The sequence below is a fragment of the Gavialis gangeticus genome, unplaced genomic scaffold, assembly GCF_001723915.1.
Source record: "Gavialis gangeticus isolate Ggan-Ray unplaced genomic scaffold, GavGan_comp1, whole genome shotgun sequence".
Taxonomy (NCBI): Eukaryota; Metazoa; Chordata; order Crocodylia; family Gavialidae; genus Gavialis; species Gavialis gangeticus.
Window position 1 is genome coordinate 91,339,461 of NW_017729022.1, and position 18,828 is coordinate 91,358,288.

The 18,828-nt window shown below is 43.9% G+C and overlaps 1 protein-coding gene across 1 annotated transcript in view; it reads left to right on the forward strand.

Moving 5' to 3' along the window:
- PIK3C2G (phosphatidylinositol-4-phosphate 3-kinase catalytic subunit type 2 gamma) overlaps nt 1-18,828 on the forward strand; it is a 448,194-nt gene that overhangs the window by 380,639 nt on the left and 48,727 nt on the right. The window contains exon 32 of the mRNA XM_019515837.1: nt 7,450-7,544. Coding sequence (XP_019371382.1) covers nt 7,450-7,544 — 95 coding nt within the window. The remainder of the gene's footprint in view (nt 1-7,449; nt 7,545-18,828) is intronic.

Consider the following 18,828-nt stretch of genomic DNA (forward strand, 5'->3'; position numbering starts at 1 on the left):
GGGGGGGGGGGGGGGGGTGTCACATCTGTAAGCAACCATTGGTTTTTATTATTTGTATCACAGTGGCATCCCAGGTAGGACCCCATGGTGCCTGGCACTGTATGAACACAAAATAACAATTAAGAAAGTATCTGAATTGCTTATGGAGACTCTCTCAATCTACTGCATACACTGTGGAGCATGTGCCTGGGTAGGCCCACACTGTGCAGAGAAGGGAAGACACTTCCTTGGCACTGTTGAGGTTGCTGCTAGAGAGCACAGCCTGTGCTCCTACTTGAATGCACTAAACCTAGAAATTAGGCAATTAAACCACTCTGGGACATCCCCATTGCTGCTCTCAAGACCACCAGAGTTAAATCATAGAAGTAGCAACAGGGGGCACCCCTGAAAGACTTCACCACGTGTTTCCTGGATTTGCTGTGTGTGAGTGGATTTGCTGGGTTGAGTGAGCACAGGATGCTGGCATGTTTGGCCTAGGTTTCCCTCCAATATCTTCAGATGTTCCCAATTTAAAAGTGGGCCTTTCTGTATAATGAGAGGTGAGAATAAAGCCCATAATCTGGGTCCATGAGCTGGGGAAGCTCTGTAAGAAGAATCCTGTAGAGATTCTCTGCATATCACAAACTGTATTCATTTATAGGCTAATATGAATCTCAATATTTTTTCCCTCTCAGGCTATGTCCAGGCAAGCATGGCCATGTGGTATGTGGTGCCGCAGGCAAGTGTACGGCACCACATACTGCACATTCAGTTGTTTTCTATGCTGCAAGAGAGCAGCACGGCGGGGGGGGGGGGCGGGTTTGCCCCCTGGATACTCAGGGATCAAAAAAAAAAACTGCAGAGAAAAAAAGCAAAGCAGCACACGCACAGGCAGCATATGCCACTCAGAAGTGGAGCTGAGATGCCCAGAGCCATGCTGCAGCTGCCATTCAGGCTCCAAACAGCAGAATTGCTGCTGCTACAACCAAAGGAGGCCCCCAGGATCCCAAGTAAGGCTGCTGGGGCCAACCCAGTACTGGCCCCAGCCTCACCTACCACACTCAAGGTAATTTGCTGCATGCCAGAGCATGTGTGGCACGGGCATTCCCTGGGGACAACTAGCAGTGGCACAAGGTGCACCACTGCTAGTTGTCCCTGGGGAACCAAACATCCACACCATGTGTGGATGCAGCCTCTGTGTTCAAGCAAAAGCCAAACTGGCTTTAGAAAGAGTTTTCCCTTTCTGAGACCCTGGCAGTTTGCCCCTTGGCCCTTATGCAGGTGAAACACCTGTCACTTTGCTGGAAGGACTATACAATAAAACCAATGTCCAATAATAAGCAGGTTATTAATTTTGATTAAGACAGCATCCTTCACTTACATTGCTTTAATTTTCAAATGTTGTAAGTAATTACACTTATTAAAGAGAGTAAAATAAAAATTAAAATGTATGAATTTGTACTGTGCTCCTAGCAATGAAGAGATTAAAAATCAGTGCTAAATTTACTTTGACATGAATACTGATTCAGTATTCCCACTGGGTTGAATTCCGAAATATGCTGAATATTGTAAGCATCTCGTTACTCCTAGCTGGCTACAGCAGGGAGCAGATATCAAGAATGATTTTGCATAAGGCATTTCAGGATGACCATTAAGGAGAAAAAAAAGAACGTTATTTGTGGGAAAATATCCATCAAAGCCATATCAGGTTACATTATTTTCCTGCGATTGAATCATACATGCTGAGAGTATTAAAATACCAGATTTGTCACCTGAACACACCAAGGAAATGAATCCATTATTGTCATTTCCACTGGTTAATTGTCATTTCCACTGTGCGAAGCTTTGGTGCCTGATTCTATTCGGTGGAGATTCGGCCCAATTTGATGGCTGAATCTCTAAATCCGAATCAAATCAGGACACCCTTTAATCTCTCCGATTCAAATCAGAACCCTCCAAATGGAATTGGAGAGATTCAGAAAGATTCAGGGATTCAGACATAGACACAGCTTTAAATGTTTTTTCTACATACCTCAAGGTACCAGGCAGCTTGTGAAAGCTGTGATGCTGGGACAGATGGAGCACTTCTGGTCCCCTTCTGGGTCTGCCAGAGAGTGCATGGGCACTCCCCCCCCCGCCACTCCCCTTGCTCGGCGACTGGTGCCTCCTCAGGTACCTCGAGGTATGTAGAAAAAACATTTAAAGCTGTGTCTATGGCCGAATCGCTGACTCTCTGAATCAGCATCAAATCTTCAGATTCGGCCAAATTGAAATAGGGACAGTGATCCGAATCAACAAATCAAATCACTGTCTCTGACTCATGCTGAATCCAAATCCTAACTGAATATGGCCCATTTCACACACCCCTACTGGTTAACTGTATAAGCCAGGTTCCCAGCTATCACAATTAAGGTCTGCTTCATTGACATTAGAGTTGTGAATATTCAAACCACCAATGAAATTGGACATCTGACCTTTTAAAACAAACCAAGCTCCCTGAATGGAAATATGTTCATGCCACAACTCCAAGTAAAGTCCCAGTCACCCAGAATATAATTGTCCCTAGTGAACGAAGGCTGATGGACTATTTCTTGAGATACATGATGGTTCTCTCTTATGAAGTTAGCCAAGTTCCAGATGGGGCTTTTGCTGCAGGCACTCTTGTTGTGTTTCTGCTCTTCATTGTGCATAGGGTGAGGCTTCATTGTGCCTTATGAGGCCTAAGCAAGGGAAGAGGGTGTCATAACTTAATGTACCAACAGTTAAGGATTTGAAAAATTACAAATCTCTACCAAACTGAGCCATTGATAAACCAGTTAGTTTTACTATATCCTACCCTGAAACTGAACTGGTTACAACAGCCTTTGATAAAAAATCATCAAGTTGAGGCCATTCCCCCAGTGGATACAAATCTTAAAGGCTAGGGACAGACATTCAGAAAGCCTGAGCCTGAATTGATTCAATCTTTGCAGGTTAGTCTAACCTGGCTAGGCTAAATCAGTTTTGTAACCAAATAAATTTTGTGCCCCTGCCCAGCACAGAGAGCATGCTGGGATGCTGGAGGGATCTCCTTTCTAGCAAGGGGTCCAGGACAGACATTGCATAAACTGGTTTGACCCAAATCAATTAAGTCTAATATTACGTTCAACAAGATTTATCTCAAACTGGTTTCAGCCATTTTCAAACTGGTTTATGTGCACTGAACATCTGTTCTGTTACAAGTTAAACCAGTTTCTGATGACTTAAACCAGTTTAAGTGTAACCGCTGTCCCTAGCCAAGATATAGAAGTTGGAATAATACTCATCTATCCCATGGGCGTATTGTGAGGTTTTGTTTACTTAAAGAGTGCATGCCATCGTGTGACGCTTATATGCATTACTGCAAAATGTTGTTTAAAATATCATCTTCCACTAAGAAGTTTGGTCAATCTCCCTGGCATTTGTTCTCTTACTTCTTAATTTCTCACACATCATGGCAGCCAAAAAATGTATGATTTGTTTCAAAATGACCAAGTCAAAAACATTAAGGAGATCATAAAGATCCAACTGGTAGTGTTACACCATATTTAAAAATGGCTGTCCACATAAATTAGGAAAGCACAAATTTGACAATACCACAAATCATGAAGCTCAAGGCTGCAATTAATTTGCATACTAATATGCATGCTTTTATAATAAAAAAATTAATTGAACCCCCATTGTACTATTTCTATGTTCTTTGATAGATGACTACAGACTGGGTGTTTGCATTAATCTGCAACACAAGTCAGCAATGACCTTTATCTCACCCTGGAGTTCCAGCAAAACAGCAGCCACAAGGCTGATTTTAAAACTCAGTGACCTCTACTCAGCCCTTGGGCCAGAATTTGGGCATTCATGCACTCGGGCCCTGATTCTGCACTGTCATAGACCATTGGAGTTTTTCCATTGATGTCAGTGAGCAGAGAATCAATTCCTAAAAGTGAAATCTTGCTTCAGTTGGCATTAGTGGAAATTTTCCAGGCAAGTATTTGACCATAGTTTGTGACAGAGAACAAATGAGGTGTACCACCTTCTAACAATGCTGACCCTTAGAATGGGAGACCACCAGCTGCCCTATTTCCAGATCGGGCTTTGTTAGAATACTGGAAAAATGTAAATAATAATCGTTATACTTCTATCAAGGATGTCTGTCCCAGACTTCAGGTGCACATTTGGTTAAAAGATGTATTTTCTCCTCCTTGGCTTTCATTATCCACAATCTGATTTAAAACAATTAAATTTATCCATCTACATTTCTGTTTTAAAAAAGCCTGGTTCCAGATGAAGAATTGGCTGGAAACTCAGCTTCTAAAACTTTAAGATGACAGGAAAAACTAGGGGAGAAGGAGGAAGAGCAGTAAGCATGATACTCAGCTGCATTCAAATGTTGCAATCTAGTCTCTGAGATGTGCTGTTCTTTCTAAACTGCTCAGACTGACCCTTTGCAATTCACAATGTCAACAGTGCCCCTCAAGAGAATTGTCCCCTTATGTTCAAACACAACTCCCTGGTATTACACTGTCTGTCATGCTCTAGTGTTATACCCTCCTTTTGCAATAACTTTGCCTCAGCACATTTTTTTAAATATCTATTTTATGGCTCTTCTTGGGAAACTATTTAACCAATTTCCATGTGCCTATAATTACCCAGGAGAAGCAGAGGATATATGAAATCCTATAGCTCATTGGATTTTTTCTCCCTTGTCCCTCACTTAAGTGGTGCCTTTCAGCATTCCTAGTTACTGTGCAAAATCAAAAGGAGGTTATCATGAGGTTTTAATAAAGCAGTCAGTCCAACTTTGAAAAAAATAAATGTGACCAATTAAAAAAAAGCCCTTTTGCAAAGAGTAGGTATGCAAATTACTGCAGCAGGAAGACAGCAGCATCTTCACTTTCTAGTTATATAGGTTTCCCACATCTCTGCAGTTTTCTGTTTAATAAAAAGCACAGGTTTGACCATGGCCATCCTTTGTATTGTATAAAGCCATAAGCTGTGCCTTTATATTTAAGCAGCAATCATTTGTTTGCATGAAAAGCCATCATTCACATTCAGGAGTGTTTGGGTCTGGACTTTGGGCTTCCCTTCCCTGAAAGCTAGGGGACAGCTGTAAAATAGGAAGCCGAGATTCCCAAAGTTTTGAGCGTATTTGTATTTTTTTGTTTAATTGCTACCACTGTACATCCATTTTTCTGTTTAATATATGTACAATTAAATATCATAACTACGAGAAGCTCCCAAGGATCTCTGCATTTCTCTTCAAAATCCATGTGTAAGATATTATTTCTCTGAGTGTGAGGACAGGCTTGAACCGTTCCAAGAATGTCACTTATTTGGGAGCCAGTCATAATTGCTCCTGGTGGCACCCTGTTTGAGAACCACTATGGTACTGCTTCATCTTACCTGGGTGGTTCTTAACTGGGATGCTGCTACTGTGGCCAGGTGAAACTGGCCTAGGCGCCTCTGTTTCTATGAGGAGCATGTAGGGTTGGACTGGGAAGGGCTGTGGCAGCACTGAGCATGCTTGCATGCTTTAGTTTTACCAGATAACCCCAATGCAGGCAGGAGTGCATGTTTCTGCTGCAGCCCTTCCTGGTCTGGCTGTGTACAAGGCATATAGGGCAGTTCTACCTGGTCGCAGCAGTGGCACACTGTGGTGTCCCTGAAAGGCTCTCATGGAAGCCCAGGCTGCCGCAGCACCCTGATTTGAGAACCACTGGCTTAGGCATTTGAGGTTTTTTTGAAGTAACAGATTCAATCTGACTAGCTCTTCATGCCCTCCCATCTGTGGGTTGTTCCAGAGTGTGCCATAACTAAATGTCCTAGGGGGACTGTCATGTCTTGTTTTTACAACTGCAGGTATGGCTGCTCTGTTGGATACAGAGAAAAGTGAGATAGATAACAACAATAAAAAAAAATCTAGCCCTGAATTGAATGGGGGTTGTCAAAAGCCTATCTGGGGTGACTTCAATTTGCTATTTTAGATAAAGCAGATCCAATACCTTCTAAAAAATCCCAGTCCTAACAAAGTGAAGCTAGTGCTTCCATGATCAGTATGGTAACTTATTATTTTTGCCTCTTAAAATATATATTTCTAACTAAAGGAAGCCAGGGTAAGGATGCAACTGCGACTACGTTGTTTTCTCTTTCACCACCATCTTACATTTTTTTCCCAAAGGTGTTTAATCATTGAGTGGTAGACTGAAAGACCCAGCAGCAGTGGGGGGGGCACTTTTCTGGTGGAGACCTTGAGCTCAGATGCTTTTGTTGATAACAACATAAGCGGAAAAGGACATAGCTCATGCTTGCTTCGCTATATTGGATAAGGGGGTTAAGAGGCGCAAACTCTTACTTTTCTTGGTATAGTACTAGATATTGTGAACTAGTTTCAGACCTAGTATAGGTTAGCTCTGGTTTCAGCGAATTTTACAGAATCAGAGGGTATTATTTTGCTGCCAGAATAGCTGTGTTTTTTCAGAAGAATAAATACCATGCACAAGTTATCTTTCTGTAAAACCTTAGTAGAGACAAGTCTGTTTTTTGTGTATCACTAGGCAAGCTATGGGAAGATATCGTGTTGACCTCACCTAGCTGCTTCCCGATAAAGGCCTCACGTCCACTGGGATTTTACACTGAGGGAACTCACTGACTCCCATTATACAATGGGTTTCCCACTGTAAGGCCACACCTCTTTTACTATTAAAAACAGCTGGCTGCAAACAGAACCTCTAAAAGTAAAGGGACAAGATATGCTTTGTCTTTTTTTCAGCTTATATGTCTGATTCTGCTTGCTTTGAAGCCAAGGGAATTTTTGCCAGTGACTTCGTGGGAATGGGATCAGACTCTGTAACTGCATTTTAGTGACTCTCAGTACCATGAGATCAAATCTGCAACTGGCAAAATACAGAGAAGAATAGAAACAGTTTACCCCTGCTATTGCTGGTTGTCATAAATCTACAATAGTTTTGCATTTCTACCAGCTCTTATGTGCCTCCATAAATTTATTTGACCCAAATTCTGTGCTGACTTTATATGCCTTGAAGCCTAGAGTGCTTGAAGCTGTTTTTTCCCCCACAGAAATCCAAAGCCAATATTTGAATAATATGAGAAAATCACAAACAGCACCATTCACTGTTTTTAATTTTGCTATTAAAAAAGCTTAACAATTTGATAATGAAATTCCAGCTGAAATTCAGGCTGATGATGAATGGACAATGTAAAATCTCATCCTCAACTGGGAAATGTTGTTTGGATACTACATAGTGAACAAATGGTAGATAAATTTCAGGCCACCCTTTTAATGCTTATAACAAGCTCCATTTTAGTGTTTCCTAATTTCCTGCCTATAATATTTTGTTATGATGTCATTTATAATATTATTTCAATGCTTTAGCTAAGCATTTTATTAGTATTTTCTCCTAACCAAAAATCTATTCATTTTGTATCTTTCAGGTCCTAAATCTCCTGATCATAAACCTGGAGTACAGTTAGTTCTTACCTATGAGGGGACCCGTCTGACAATATTGTTGAAACACATGAGGAGCATTGTAAGTCCTTTTATCATAATTTAGCACTTGAGAGACTTTACATTTGCAGAGTGCTGTGCAAACATTCATCCACACAATGTCCCTTTTGAGATAAGCGCTTTCTACAAGGATATGACAATCCATTTCTGGCTGCATTTGGCAGATTTTGTCTTCCTTCAATCTCTTTCAGCCTGGATTTAAGCCTGGGTGTAAAGCAGAAACTGTATTAAGCAGCAGTGATCCTTTGCTGGTAGTATTCAGTGGTGACATGCCCAAGATAGCTCTTTTGGCTGTCTTTAATACTGATGACCATGGGGGCTGTGTTGATCCTTGATGAGCATACGTGGAGTCAGATGCCTGTGATTCTGCCCTTTTTGAGTGATATGAGTTGGAGAAGCTATTCCTCTATCTACAGAGTACTCTTACGTGAGATACTACAGGTGTGGTACTGCTCCTGTTCAGCATGTTCATGGAATTGATCCAGTAAACAGTGAGCTGGCTTAGGTTGCAATATCGCTAGTATGATATAATATATAATATCGCTAGCATCTCTCTCTCTCTGTCATTCATTAGACCTGAACAGAAAATGATCTGCTTCCTTGGCATCTGGGTGTAATCTGGGCAGACTGGCAAAGCTCCATCCAGACTCAACAGGTGGTGCAGATTGGCTAAAGAAAATCTCTTACAGGACCTTACCAGAGCTGTATATATTCATAGATTCATAGATGCTAGAGTTGGAAGGGACCTCAACAGATCATAAAGTCTGACCCCCCGCCTAGGCAGGAAAGAATGCTGGGGTCAGATGACCCCAGCCAGATGCCTATCTAGCCTTCTCTTAAAGACCCCCAAGGTAGGGGAGAGCACCACCTCCCATTCCAAATTTTGGCTACCCTTACCGTGAAGAAGTTTTTCCTGTTATCTAGCCTAAATCTGCTCTGTGTCAGTTTGTGACCATTGTTCCTTGTTACCCCAAGAGGCGCCCTGGTGAACAGAGCATATCCAGTCCCTTGCTGTACCCTCCCACAAGAGGGTAGGCAACCACAAGATCTCCTCTGTGCCTTCTCTTTTGGAGGGTGAAGAGGTCCAGGTCCCTCAGTCTCTCCTCATAGGGCTTGTCCTGTAAGCCCCTAACCATATGAGTGGCCCTCCTCTGGACCCTCTTGAGTCTATCAACATCCTTCTTGAAGTACAGCGCCCAAAACTGGATGCAGTACTCCAACTGCGGTCAGACCAATGCCCCATCGAGGGGAAGTATCACCTCCTTGGATTTATTTGATAAAGTGCGGTTAGCTTTGCTGATGATTAGCTTATTCCATCCCATGCGTTTGGTATTTGATGCAAGGTTTTACAGCCTAGGTAGACTTCTGAATTCCCAATTGCTCCTTCAATTTCACGTAATGGCAGTGGCTAGAAGACCCTTTTATTTTCTGTACTGGGAGGTTGCAACATTTCTTGGAGCTCACTGCATTCATTCATGCCTTTTCACCACCAGATTAGAGTACAATCAGTTGCTCTAAACAACTCAAATCATGAAAATCACTCCTAAGGGTCAGCTGGTATTAAATGAGGCTGATGGTTTAGCTAAATGTATGAGTCATATGAAGCTTACCTCTCTATGTTTTCTATAGGCTATGCTGGTTTATAATTTTCAATTCAAGTATATTCATTTTGATCTATAAAATCCTATAAGAATTGGTTCCAGAGAGACAGTCCTTTCAGTTTCCACGCATAGTCCCGACAGTTCAGATCCGGGGAGTGGGGGGCGGGGGGGGGCTTTGGATGACAGATGAGCCCCCTGAGTGGTACAGCATGGTTTCCCATGTTGTTCAGATGGAACCCATATACTTTGCCTTCAAAATATAGTGAGTCCTATTTTTAGTCTTTCTTTGGCTTTTTTGTGAGGCTGGTAAAATTCTGGTTTGTCATGGAAATATATTTAAACAGCATTAGTCAGAATGTTACTGTTACTGTGCAGGTTTTTTTAAAACTATGCCAGTTCTAAGATACTCCAGACATGTGTTTTATAAAATCTGTGGGTATGTAGGATGCTTGCTTGTACATGTCTGATGTGGAAGACTATAATGATGGTATAACGGGGCTGGGGTGGCATGGGTGCTAAGGTGCATGGTTGACAGCCCAGAGGTCACCAGCTTGAGGCCATAGTACAAGCGCTCCCAGTGCTGCCTGTCAGATTCTGACAAATCTGCAAATTTTGCTAAATACCTTGTCACAAGGACACGAAAAAGGAAAGGATAGTAGTATGTGACTTACATCTTTCAGAATGACGATATAGTGCATGTGTACATAACTTTGTCTTGTGAATTCAGATAGATGCTGTGGAAGCTTACAGGGATATAGATCAGGTTATTGGAGGTACCTTAATTTTGGATTTCTGTATTTTCAAGTGTTTGCTGTACTGTGAAGTCCTGGTCTTTTGACCTTCACAGGATAGCAAGCTCAGGTATTCCGTAAGGATTTCGTTTAGTCCATAGTGGGCAGGTCTACATGAGATGCTACATTGCCATAGCGACAAGCTACAGCGACGTAGCTCATTACTACAGCAATGTAGCATCTAAAAATAACCATGCACCACTGGAACTGTGCACCTAAAGCAAGTAATAAATGACTGTGCAGTACCAAGTGTGCAGTCAGGGTCACATGTAGATGCACCTTGTAGAAATTACAAATAATGTCATTTGTCATTGTCAAGATTTTTGAAAGCAAGTCCCTTAAACTTCAACCCATTTTTGGCACCTGAATAAATGGACTTCTGGAAGGGCAAAGCACCCAATTCAGTGGGCACTGCTGGTTTTCCATCACTGCTGAAAAGCACGCCACTGGATTCAAGAGGATCCTTGAAGCAATTATTTTTGGAAAACTTTACATGTGATTTCTATTTTTTCAACAGAGACACATCTTGTCTCTCTACTTATTTAATATAACTATTATATAGTAACTCCTTCAGAACACTGTTTTTGCTAGGCTACCTTTAGCAAAAGAAGAGAGAAGTTCTTTGTGCTGTTAGTAATCATTTCACCATGCAGTTCTGTCTACTATTTTTCAGTAGAAAAGGGGATTTAAAAGTGTGCCAAGATCGTATCTTATTCAAGACATGTTAAATCTATTTCAGGTATTTCAGGTATAGTCAATCTTTTTCATTGTCTTGCTTGCTAATTATATTTTAGTTGTCCATGTGTACAGAAATTACTTTGCCATCTTGTTTTATTTCATAATTTATAGTAAATATTTTTCTCTGGTTTCTTCCCATTAATTTATTATTCTGTTTGGAGCATATGATGCATTCCAACCCTAAAATAATTTTGCTGGGATAAACTTACCCTTGAGTTAACTTCATGGGACTTACTGGAATAACAACATATGTCTTCTTCAGTGGGTTGAATTCATTAGTTATTATTTATACTATAGCCACATATGTGTACGTGCGTGCGTGCGTGTGTGCACGTGTGTGTGTAGAATAAAACAGGATAATCCAGACCCAAAGAGCTGATAATATAAGAAACAACAAGTTAAGAAAAACACATGGATGGTTTATAGACATAGTCATTTGTAGGCTTCATGGAAGAGGTACATTTTAAGGAGGGATTGCAGAGGGCAATGTGTAGAGTCTTTACAGATTTTTACACAAAAGTCACTCACACTTGTCCCAATGGGTTAGCGTTGGACAACAAACTCAGGTGAGACAGTTGTCCTGTAATATAGAAAACTGTATTAGCTGGCAGAGTGCAAGGGGTTTGACAGCTCCGTAACTGTGCCATTGCAATGTATAGTGCATTATTTGCCAACCTTCTTGTTATACCCAAAAAGAAAGAGAAATCAAGTTAAGTATTATATGCCAAACCACTAAAGATCCTAAAACTGCTGTAAAATGTCTCCCACCCTTCCCTAATCCAAGTAACATAGCAATCACTTGTGAAGGAGGCTTTTCTAGTCCAGCCTGAAAACAAAGTATTAAAATATACTTGAAAGAAAATGGAATTGACTCATAGATATTAAGCCTAGAAGGAACTCTTAATGGAGTCTGAGTTCCTGCATAACCCAGGCCATAGTTTTTCATCCAATTGATGCATCTAGGCCAGCAACTTTACTAGATACTTTGGGCAGCAGTCTAAGAACAAATCTGTGGAACTTGTCAGAAATGTTTGTTCACACTTCAGTTTAAAGCCTGTGGGCAAATAGTAAGGGGAAAGGAAAGTTATATTCAGCTGCTATTGACTGAAATGTTAAAAATATTGTCAACTCTCATGATTTTGAGTTTTGTGATACATACTGCTTTTCTTGAAAGCCTAGTTCCAGGTGTCATGTGCATCCTCTGGAGTCTGTTTTCATAAATTTTCAAAAGAAGAAAGTTTTTAGCCTTCAGGGTTGTATGGAAAAGCTTTAAATTGTGCCCTCTATAGGTGCAAAAGCCAGAAGACCAATAAGAAGTCTGGAATTTTGGAGGGCTAGATCCTATTCCACTTATTAGGCACTTAAGTGTGATCCACTCCCTCCCTTATCAAGTCCCTAAACACCATTAAAGTGAGGTCCTGCATCATAATAGTTCAATGTGTACAGTTAGTAATGGCATTGCTAGTGCCATTAGTGCAGAGATGCAGTGAAGTTGAAAGGCTAGAAGCAAAAAGGTAATCCTTGTCAAAGTGAAAGAAATTAGAGAAGGGGAGTGGACTAGAAAGGAAGGGAGATTTTGTCTTCGGTTTTGTCTAGACCACAGCCTTTTAATGTCAGGCATTGGTGCCCTCCAATATTCTGTACTGTTCTGCATATGTCCGCCATGACTATATGTATAGAACCTATGTCAGTGCAGCACTGGGAGAGCTAATTAGTGCTGCCACTCGACAGTGCTAATGAGCAGGCTCTTGCTGCCATGTTAACATGGCTGCATTACTTCTGATCAAGGGGAAACATGTATATGTTTGAGGGTGCCCTTGTCTCATGCAGTAAATGTGCAGTGTAGACATGGCCTCAGAGTTACAGGGGACAACACTATGAGGAACAGGGATAAGACTTGCATCTTGCAGGAAGATTGCATTGATGCAGCTGACAGAAAGCTTGTGACAGGAAGAGAAGTAGAACCTGGGAGGAGGTTGGTCTGATATCTGAAAGGGCTTGTCAAGAATGTTTCAGCTGAAAGACCATGAGAAGAAACTTGGCAACAGATAGAGGTGGAAGAGAAACAAGACTCAGGGGGCATTTGTACACACCACAGCATTTGATCCTCATTAATTTACCACATCTTAAACATTTTAACCCTGGTTATTTTGGTGTGTCGCATTTGTGTTTGCACACCATGGGCTTTTGAATGACTTAAGTCCCATGTGTAATTCCCCACAGATTTCATCAGGAGGAGCCAAATACCAATCTACCCCCAGTATTGTCTTTCCTAATGAGTTACAGCTGGATGCGCCTGTTCATGGGTAAACAGGCTTTCCTCCACAGTCCCTGCTCCCTATCCCCTGCTGGGAGTATCACATTAAGTGTCCCCCCACACACTCCACTCCATGCATCCCACCCCAAAACCCTGCCACTTGCACCCACCTAGGTTCAGGCCAGTCTCCCAGTAGGCCTCCCCATGGTGATCCCAATGACAAGCTGTGTGAATCATCCCCTCCTGCTCTTTTCCCTTCTCCCCATGTTACAAAGTAATAAGAATTTATATATATGATTTTTATTTTTTTACTGTATAACTGATATATCAGAAAAATAAGGGGTTGAGAGAAGTGGGTGGTGCCACCCCAGGTGGTTGGCAGTTGTGACTGATGTTGATGGCAAGATAGACCAGTGTGTGGGTGTTTCATGTTCTGTTGCTGAAGCAGATGTGTGCCATGCACACTTACTGAAAATTAACGTGGGTGTACTAATAGTATAGTACGGTGTGTGGGGGGGGGTTGGAGGAATGGTGGCAAATCCAATAGCTGTTAGTTTTCTGGCATTTTAGGACTACATTTCCAAGCTATCAAGGCTTGGAATAGTTTCCATGGGGACACATCAATAGGGCTGCTCTCCCTGTTCCCCTTCCCTGCCCATGTTCTACCATGAATACCTGCCACCTTGTCTGTTCGTTTAGCATGGCATACAGCTTTTGGAGGGGTGTTGTGAAGTGTTGTTCAAATGGTGAGTTGCTGGTGGGCTTGGGGTGGAATATGCCCCACCCCTTCCGGCCACACTCCTAAGCCAGACTCCTGCAGGCTGCTCATACCACTCACTCCCCATCCATACTCCCCCCACCACAAACCCCAGCCACTGAGAGGTATAATTAACCCTTCCACAGGACATGATTCAGGCTGGCTAGGCACCAGTGTGTAATGAGCAGCCCCCTCCCCCCAAACCACTGCCATACTTGAAGCAAAAACCCCCTACCCCAGTTCACTTCCCCCCCATGCCCTGCTCGTCCTCCACCTCCCATCCACTACCTTCCCCCACTCATCCTTCCAGACAGACACAGATGTTTTAAATAGTAAAAGAATTCATTGTAATCAAAAGAACAGCCACTGCTAGTTGTTGTCAGCATCCCTATCCATAATATGTGCTGCCAGGCAATCCCGCACAAGGGCCACCCAACCAGCTTCTCCTTGTGGATATGTCCTCGGTCCCTGCACTGCTCCCCAGCTATGTCTCTGTCTGGCTGATGCCTGTCACTTCTTCAGCCCATGACTCCCTAAAAACCTCTCTGCAGGTCTCACACATGTTGTGGAGCATGCAGGCTGCCACTACAAAGGCCATGATATTTTCTGGCTCCAGCTTGTGCCGGCTGTTAAGCACCCTCCATTATCCTTACAGTTGGCCAAAGGCACATTGAATGGCCCTCCTGCATCTGCTCAGATGCAAGTTGAAAACCAGCTTCTGAGGATCCGTAATGTTCCCTCCATAAGGCTTCATGAGCCAGGGCTTTAGGGGATAGGCAGCTATTATAAACGGGGAAACAACAACACCACGGATCACTGTCTTGTGGACTCCGGGTGCATAGTGTCCTTTCTCCACAAGGCCAGTGAGCGGAGATTTTCTGAACATGCATGTCATGCGTGCTGCCAGCCCTCCCAGTAAAAATGTTTGTGAACCAGCCCCAGTGGTCCACCACAGCTTGCAGGATCATGGAGGCAAATCATTTCCTGTTTGTGAAACACCTCCCCCTCCTTGAAGGGGACTACATTGGGATGTGAGCGCTGTCTAAAGCCCCCACACAGTTAGGGAACCTGATGGCATTGAAATCATCTATGACTTCCTGAGGATTCCCAAAGGCAAATAAAGTTGTTTGCTGTGATGTCCTGCAGCAGCTGGCATACCTCATGAGTCACAGCACCCCAGCTGTGCAGGGAGCCATGCTGAACTTGTTCACAATATAGCGGAGGCTGGATGGGGTGGACAGTTTCATGATGGCTATGGCCACCCTCTTGTCCGGTGGGATGACCCAATGCATGTTAGTGTCCTGCCTCTCAATATGTGGTGCCAGCATCAAGACAATATGATAAAATGTCTTCCTGGTCATTTGTGTGGAAGAATGCCATCTCTGTCTTGCCCCAAACTCTGCTATCAGGTGGATGACCAATCTGACAGTTTGGTTACCATGGTCACTGCAGAGGGCAGCCACCCCTGGCTTCATCAACTTCAGGTAACCCTGAGTTGTTACCTGAGCTGGATACATTCCAGAGGGAGGGGGAAACCTGTTCCCTCTGCTTACATGACTGGCCTCACACACCTGGGTGGAGGCTTAAACTCCCTATTGTTCTAAGCAATGTCTGGGAGGGGGCTAGAGACCCTGCCAGTCTACCCAGCAACCAGTGATGCATTTCAAATTTGTTGACTGACAGCCAACAGTTGCTGGCCTTCATTGGATTGGGTAAATGAGGTCTGAAGGTCTATATAAGTTAAAGACTGCCCAGGAGGCAGGGCAACAGCTATGATGAAAACTCTCAGAGAAGCTGGACCATCTGAAACTCTCTCTCTTAAAACTCATGTTCAATGTGTGGTCGCGGAGAACCGGACCGGTCACGGTGGGCCGAGGGTATACGAACAGGTGGGATTAGCGGCGGTTGAGTCTGAGTGGCACACAAGCTTATGGTTCCAACTAAAGGGGTTTATTTAACTTACGCTTTGATGGCGTAGGCAATTTCTTTGGTTACAGTATAAACAACAAAGGGGTCCATTGGCCCACAGGGTTCTTAGGTGAGCCCTTGCTTTCTAACCCCGGAGGGCTAGGGGCGGCTGCTCAACCTAATAGTCCCAGGGCTGGTCAACGGCTCATAAACAGGACAGACAAACAACGGAACTGTAACAAAACAAAGTCCAACGTGGATGAAAGCGGGCTGCAAGCGATGCCAAAGTCGATGGAAAACAGTGCTGAGGTCGATGCTGGAACGATGGGATGGACGGATGGTCGAGGATGAAGGCCGAGGTCGGAAGCCGTGGAATCAAGGTAAGTTCGGTTTGAGAATCCGTTAATCAGTATCAGAAATCGTAGTCGTAGTCGTAGCCAGTGCCAGGTAGATTGAACGCCAGAGAATCAATAGGAATGGATCGGAAAATCGCTATAGGAGGAGACCAATAGGCCGCAGAGCCTAACTGAGGGACAGCCCCTGAGAGCCAGCCTCTGTCCTCAGTTCAGCGGGTCTCCCCCCGAGGGAGGGGCTCCTTAACCTTTTATAAGAATTTAGTGGCCAATTAGAACGCTCCCCTCACAGAATTTTCTGGTCTGACTATGTCAGGCAGTCAGAGAAATGAGCATGTGTCTGACTGAGCTTTGTATCTAGCTGAGCATGCGCATGGTGGAAAAGTAGGTCACGCTTGATTGACAGGCCCTCAGGTCACCCAGGGGGCATGTGCTGGGTGAGCCTTGGAATTTTCCACTCAAAGACTAAAGTGCGCATGCTAGCTTTGACTCTTCTGTGTTGTCAGCACCCATAACTTAAGATTTTTCCATGACACAATGAACTGCTTGTCTCCAGAGGGAATCTCCACCTGCCTCTGGATGATACTTCTGGGTAAGCTACTTGAGATCTAACTCTATATATAGCTTGCAGTAACTCAGATGCATGATCAAAGGCTACCATGCCACTGTTTGCTCTAAGGTATTTCTCTGATATTGCTCTACCCTGTACCCTATTCCAAACCTACTCCTTGTAACCAATAAAGTCTTCCTCTGTACCTAGCATGGGAGACTTATTGGGAGAAGATCTAGATTATTGGTTTGACTAACCAAGGGAGATCACTATTTGTGCTTCAGACTGAGGGAAGCACCCCAAGTTCTTGCAGTGGGTTGAGTACCCATGAAGGACTACTAGGCCTGTGTTTCCCAGGAGGCACAGGGCCAAGATCAGTCCAGACCCTAGGTGGTGGTGTTACCCCCAGGCTTGCGAGTGTGCTCCAGGAAGGGGTTCAGTTGGACGTCAGGTGCCTCCCGGAAGGCACTCAGAGCCTGGAAGGTGGTCAGATGCAGTGAGGTGGGTGGCTGAATGCAGGATCACCCCCTACTGGCCCACGACAATTCATAGATTCATAGAATCATATCATAGAATCATAGAAGTAGGGTCAGAAGGGACCTTGTAGATCTTCAAGTCCGACCCCCTGCCTGGGCGGGAGAAAAGACTGGACTCAAATGAGTCCAGCCAGGTAGTCATCAAGCCTCTTCTTAAAGATCCCCAGGATAGGAGCCAGCACCACTTCCCTAGGAAGTTGGTTCCAGTTCCTAGCCGCCCTAACTGTGAAGTAGTTCTTGCGGATGTCTAATCTAAATCTACTCTCTAATAATTTGTGTCCATTGTTCCTTGTCATGCCAGGGGGTGCTAGGGGAAACAGTGTCTCCCCTAAACCCTTCTGGTCCCCCCTAGTGAGTTTATAGACAGTCACCAGGTCCCGCCTCAGCCTTCTCTTGTGAAGGCTGAACAGGTTTAGGTCCCGCAGCCTTTCAGTGTAGGGTCTGCCCTGTAGTCCCCGGATCATGCGGGTGGCCCTCCTCTGGACCCCTTCAATGTTGTCCACATCCCTCCTGAAATGGGGCGCACAGAACTGGACGCAATACTCCAGCTGTGGCCTGACCAGCGTCACACAGAAGGGGAGGATCACCTCCCTGGCTCTACTTGAGATGCACCTGTGGATGCACAACAAGGTCCGGTTAGCCCTGCCAACTGTGACCTTGCATTGTCGGCCCATGTTCATCTTGGAGTCAATAATGACTCCAAGATCCCTTTCTGCCTCTGTGCTCTCAAGAAGGGAGTTTCCCATTCTATAAGTGTGCTGCTGGTTTCTACTGCCTATGTGCAGCACCCTGCACTTGTCAATATTAAAACGCATCCTGTTCATGTCAGCCCACTCCTGTAACCTCCAGCTACTGCTGATCATTCCAGGTGCACAGCACAATTCACTCCCACCAGTCTGAGCTGCTCTCGCAGGCCCAAACCATGTGGTTACTGCTCCTGAGCTTTCTCCACAGAGCCCAGTCAGCTTCCATTTCTTTGCATGGTTGTCCCACTCCTTGAAATATATCCATTTTCTTTTTCATGAGGTGCCTGTATGTGCAGCCCTGTCCTTATCGAAAGCTTGGAGAAACACTAAGAATGCATATGCTATCATCATTATCCAGTCCTGCATGTCTTATTTTAATTTCAAGGCCAGCAGTAGTTCAGTTAGCTGTGCTATCACCTCCTCCACCTCCTCCTGCTCACCCATATCCTCTAGTTTCTTCATGCTGGAGTATTCATTGCTTTGTTCTCCATTCTCCACTTCCTATTCCTCCTGCATTTTGTCCTGAATCTCCATTTGGTCCTTGTTCATCATCAGCTGCTTCTCAGATCTCAGCCATTTCTAATATTGCCACCACCACCGGCATCAAGTGGGGGGCAGAGGGGCTTGTGGTCTAGAGCTTTGTCTAACTCAGGGATGGGCAATTATTTTTGGGTGGAGGGCCACTTAACGAGGCTTGGTGAGCTATTGAGGGCCACATGGTTAGCCCTGCCCCTTGATGGTTGCCCCACCCCCTGGTTGCCATCTTGGGACCAAAAGTCCCACCCTTAACTCCTGACCTTTGCCACCAGAAGTCCCTCCCCCTGGCTCCTGGAAATACTCCTTTTTTCAGAGGGGGTTATCAACTTAGAACCAGAAAAAAAACAAATTATACACTCAAAGTCAAACACCTACTATAACATATTTTAATTTTATAACAAAAAAAAATTTTTGTCATGTTTTGTGTTTATTTACTGTATATAGAGGTGATTACGTAATAACTCAAAAATGAATTTTTAGTCTTTTATATTGTGTATGGGTGTGTGGAGGTGTGTGGGGGGGTTTGGGGGTG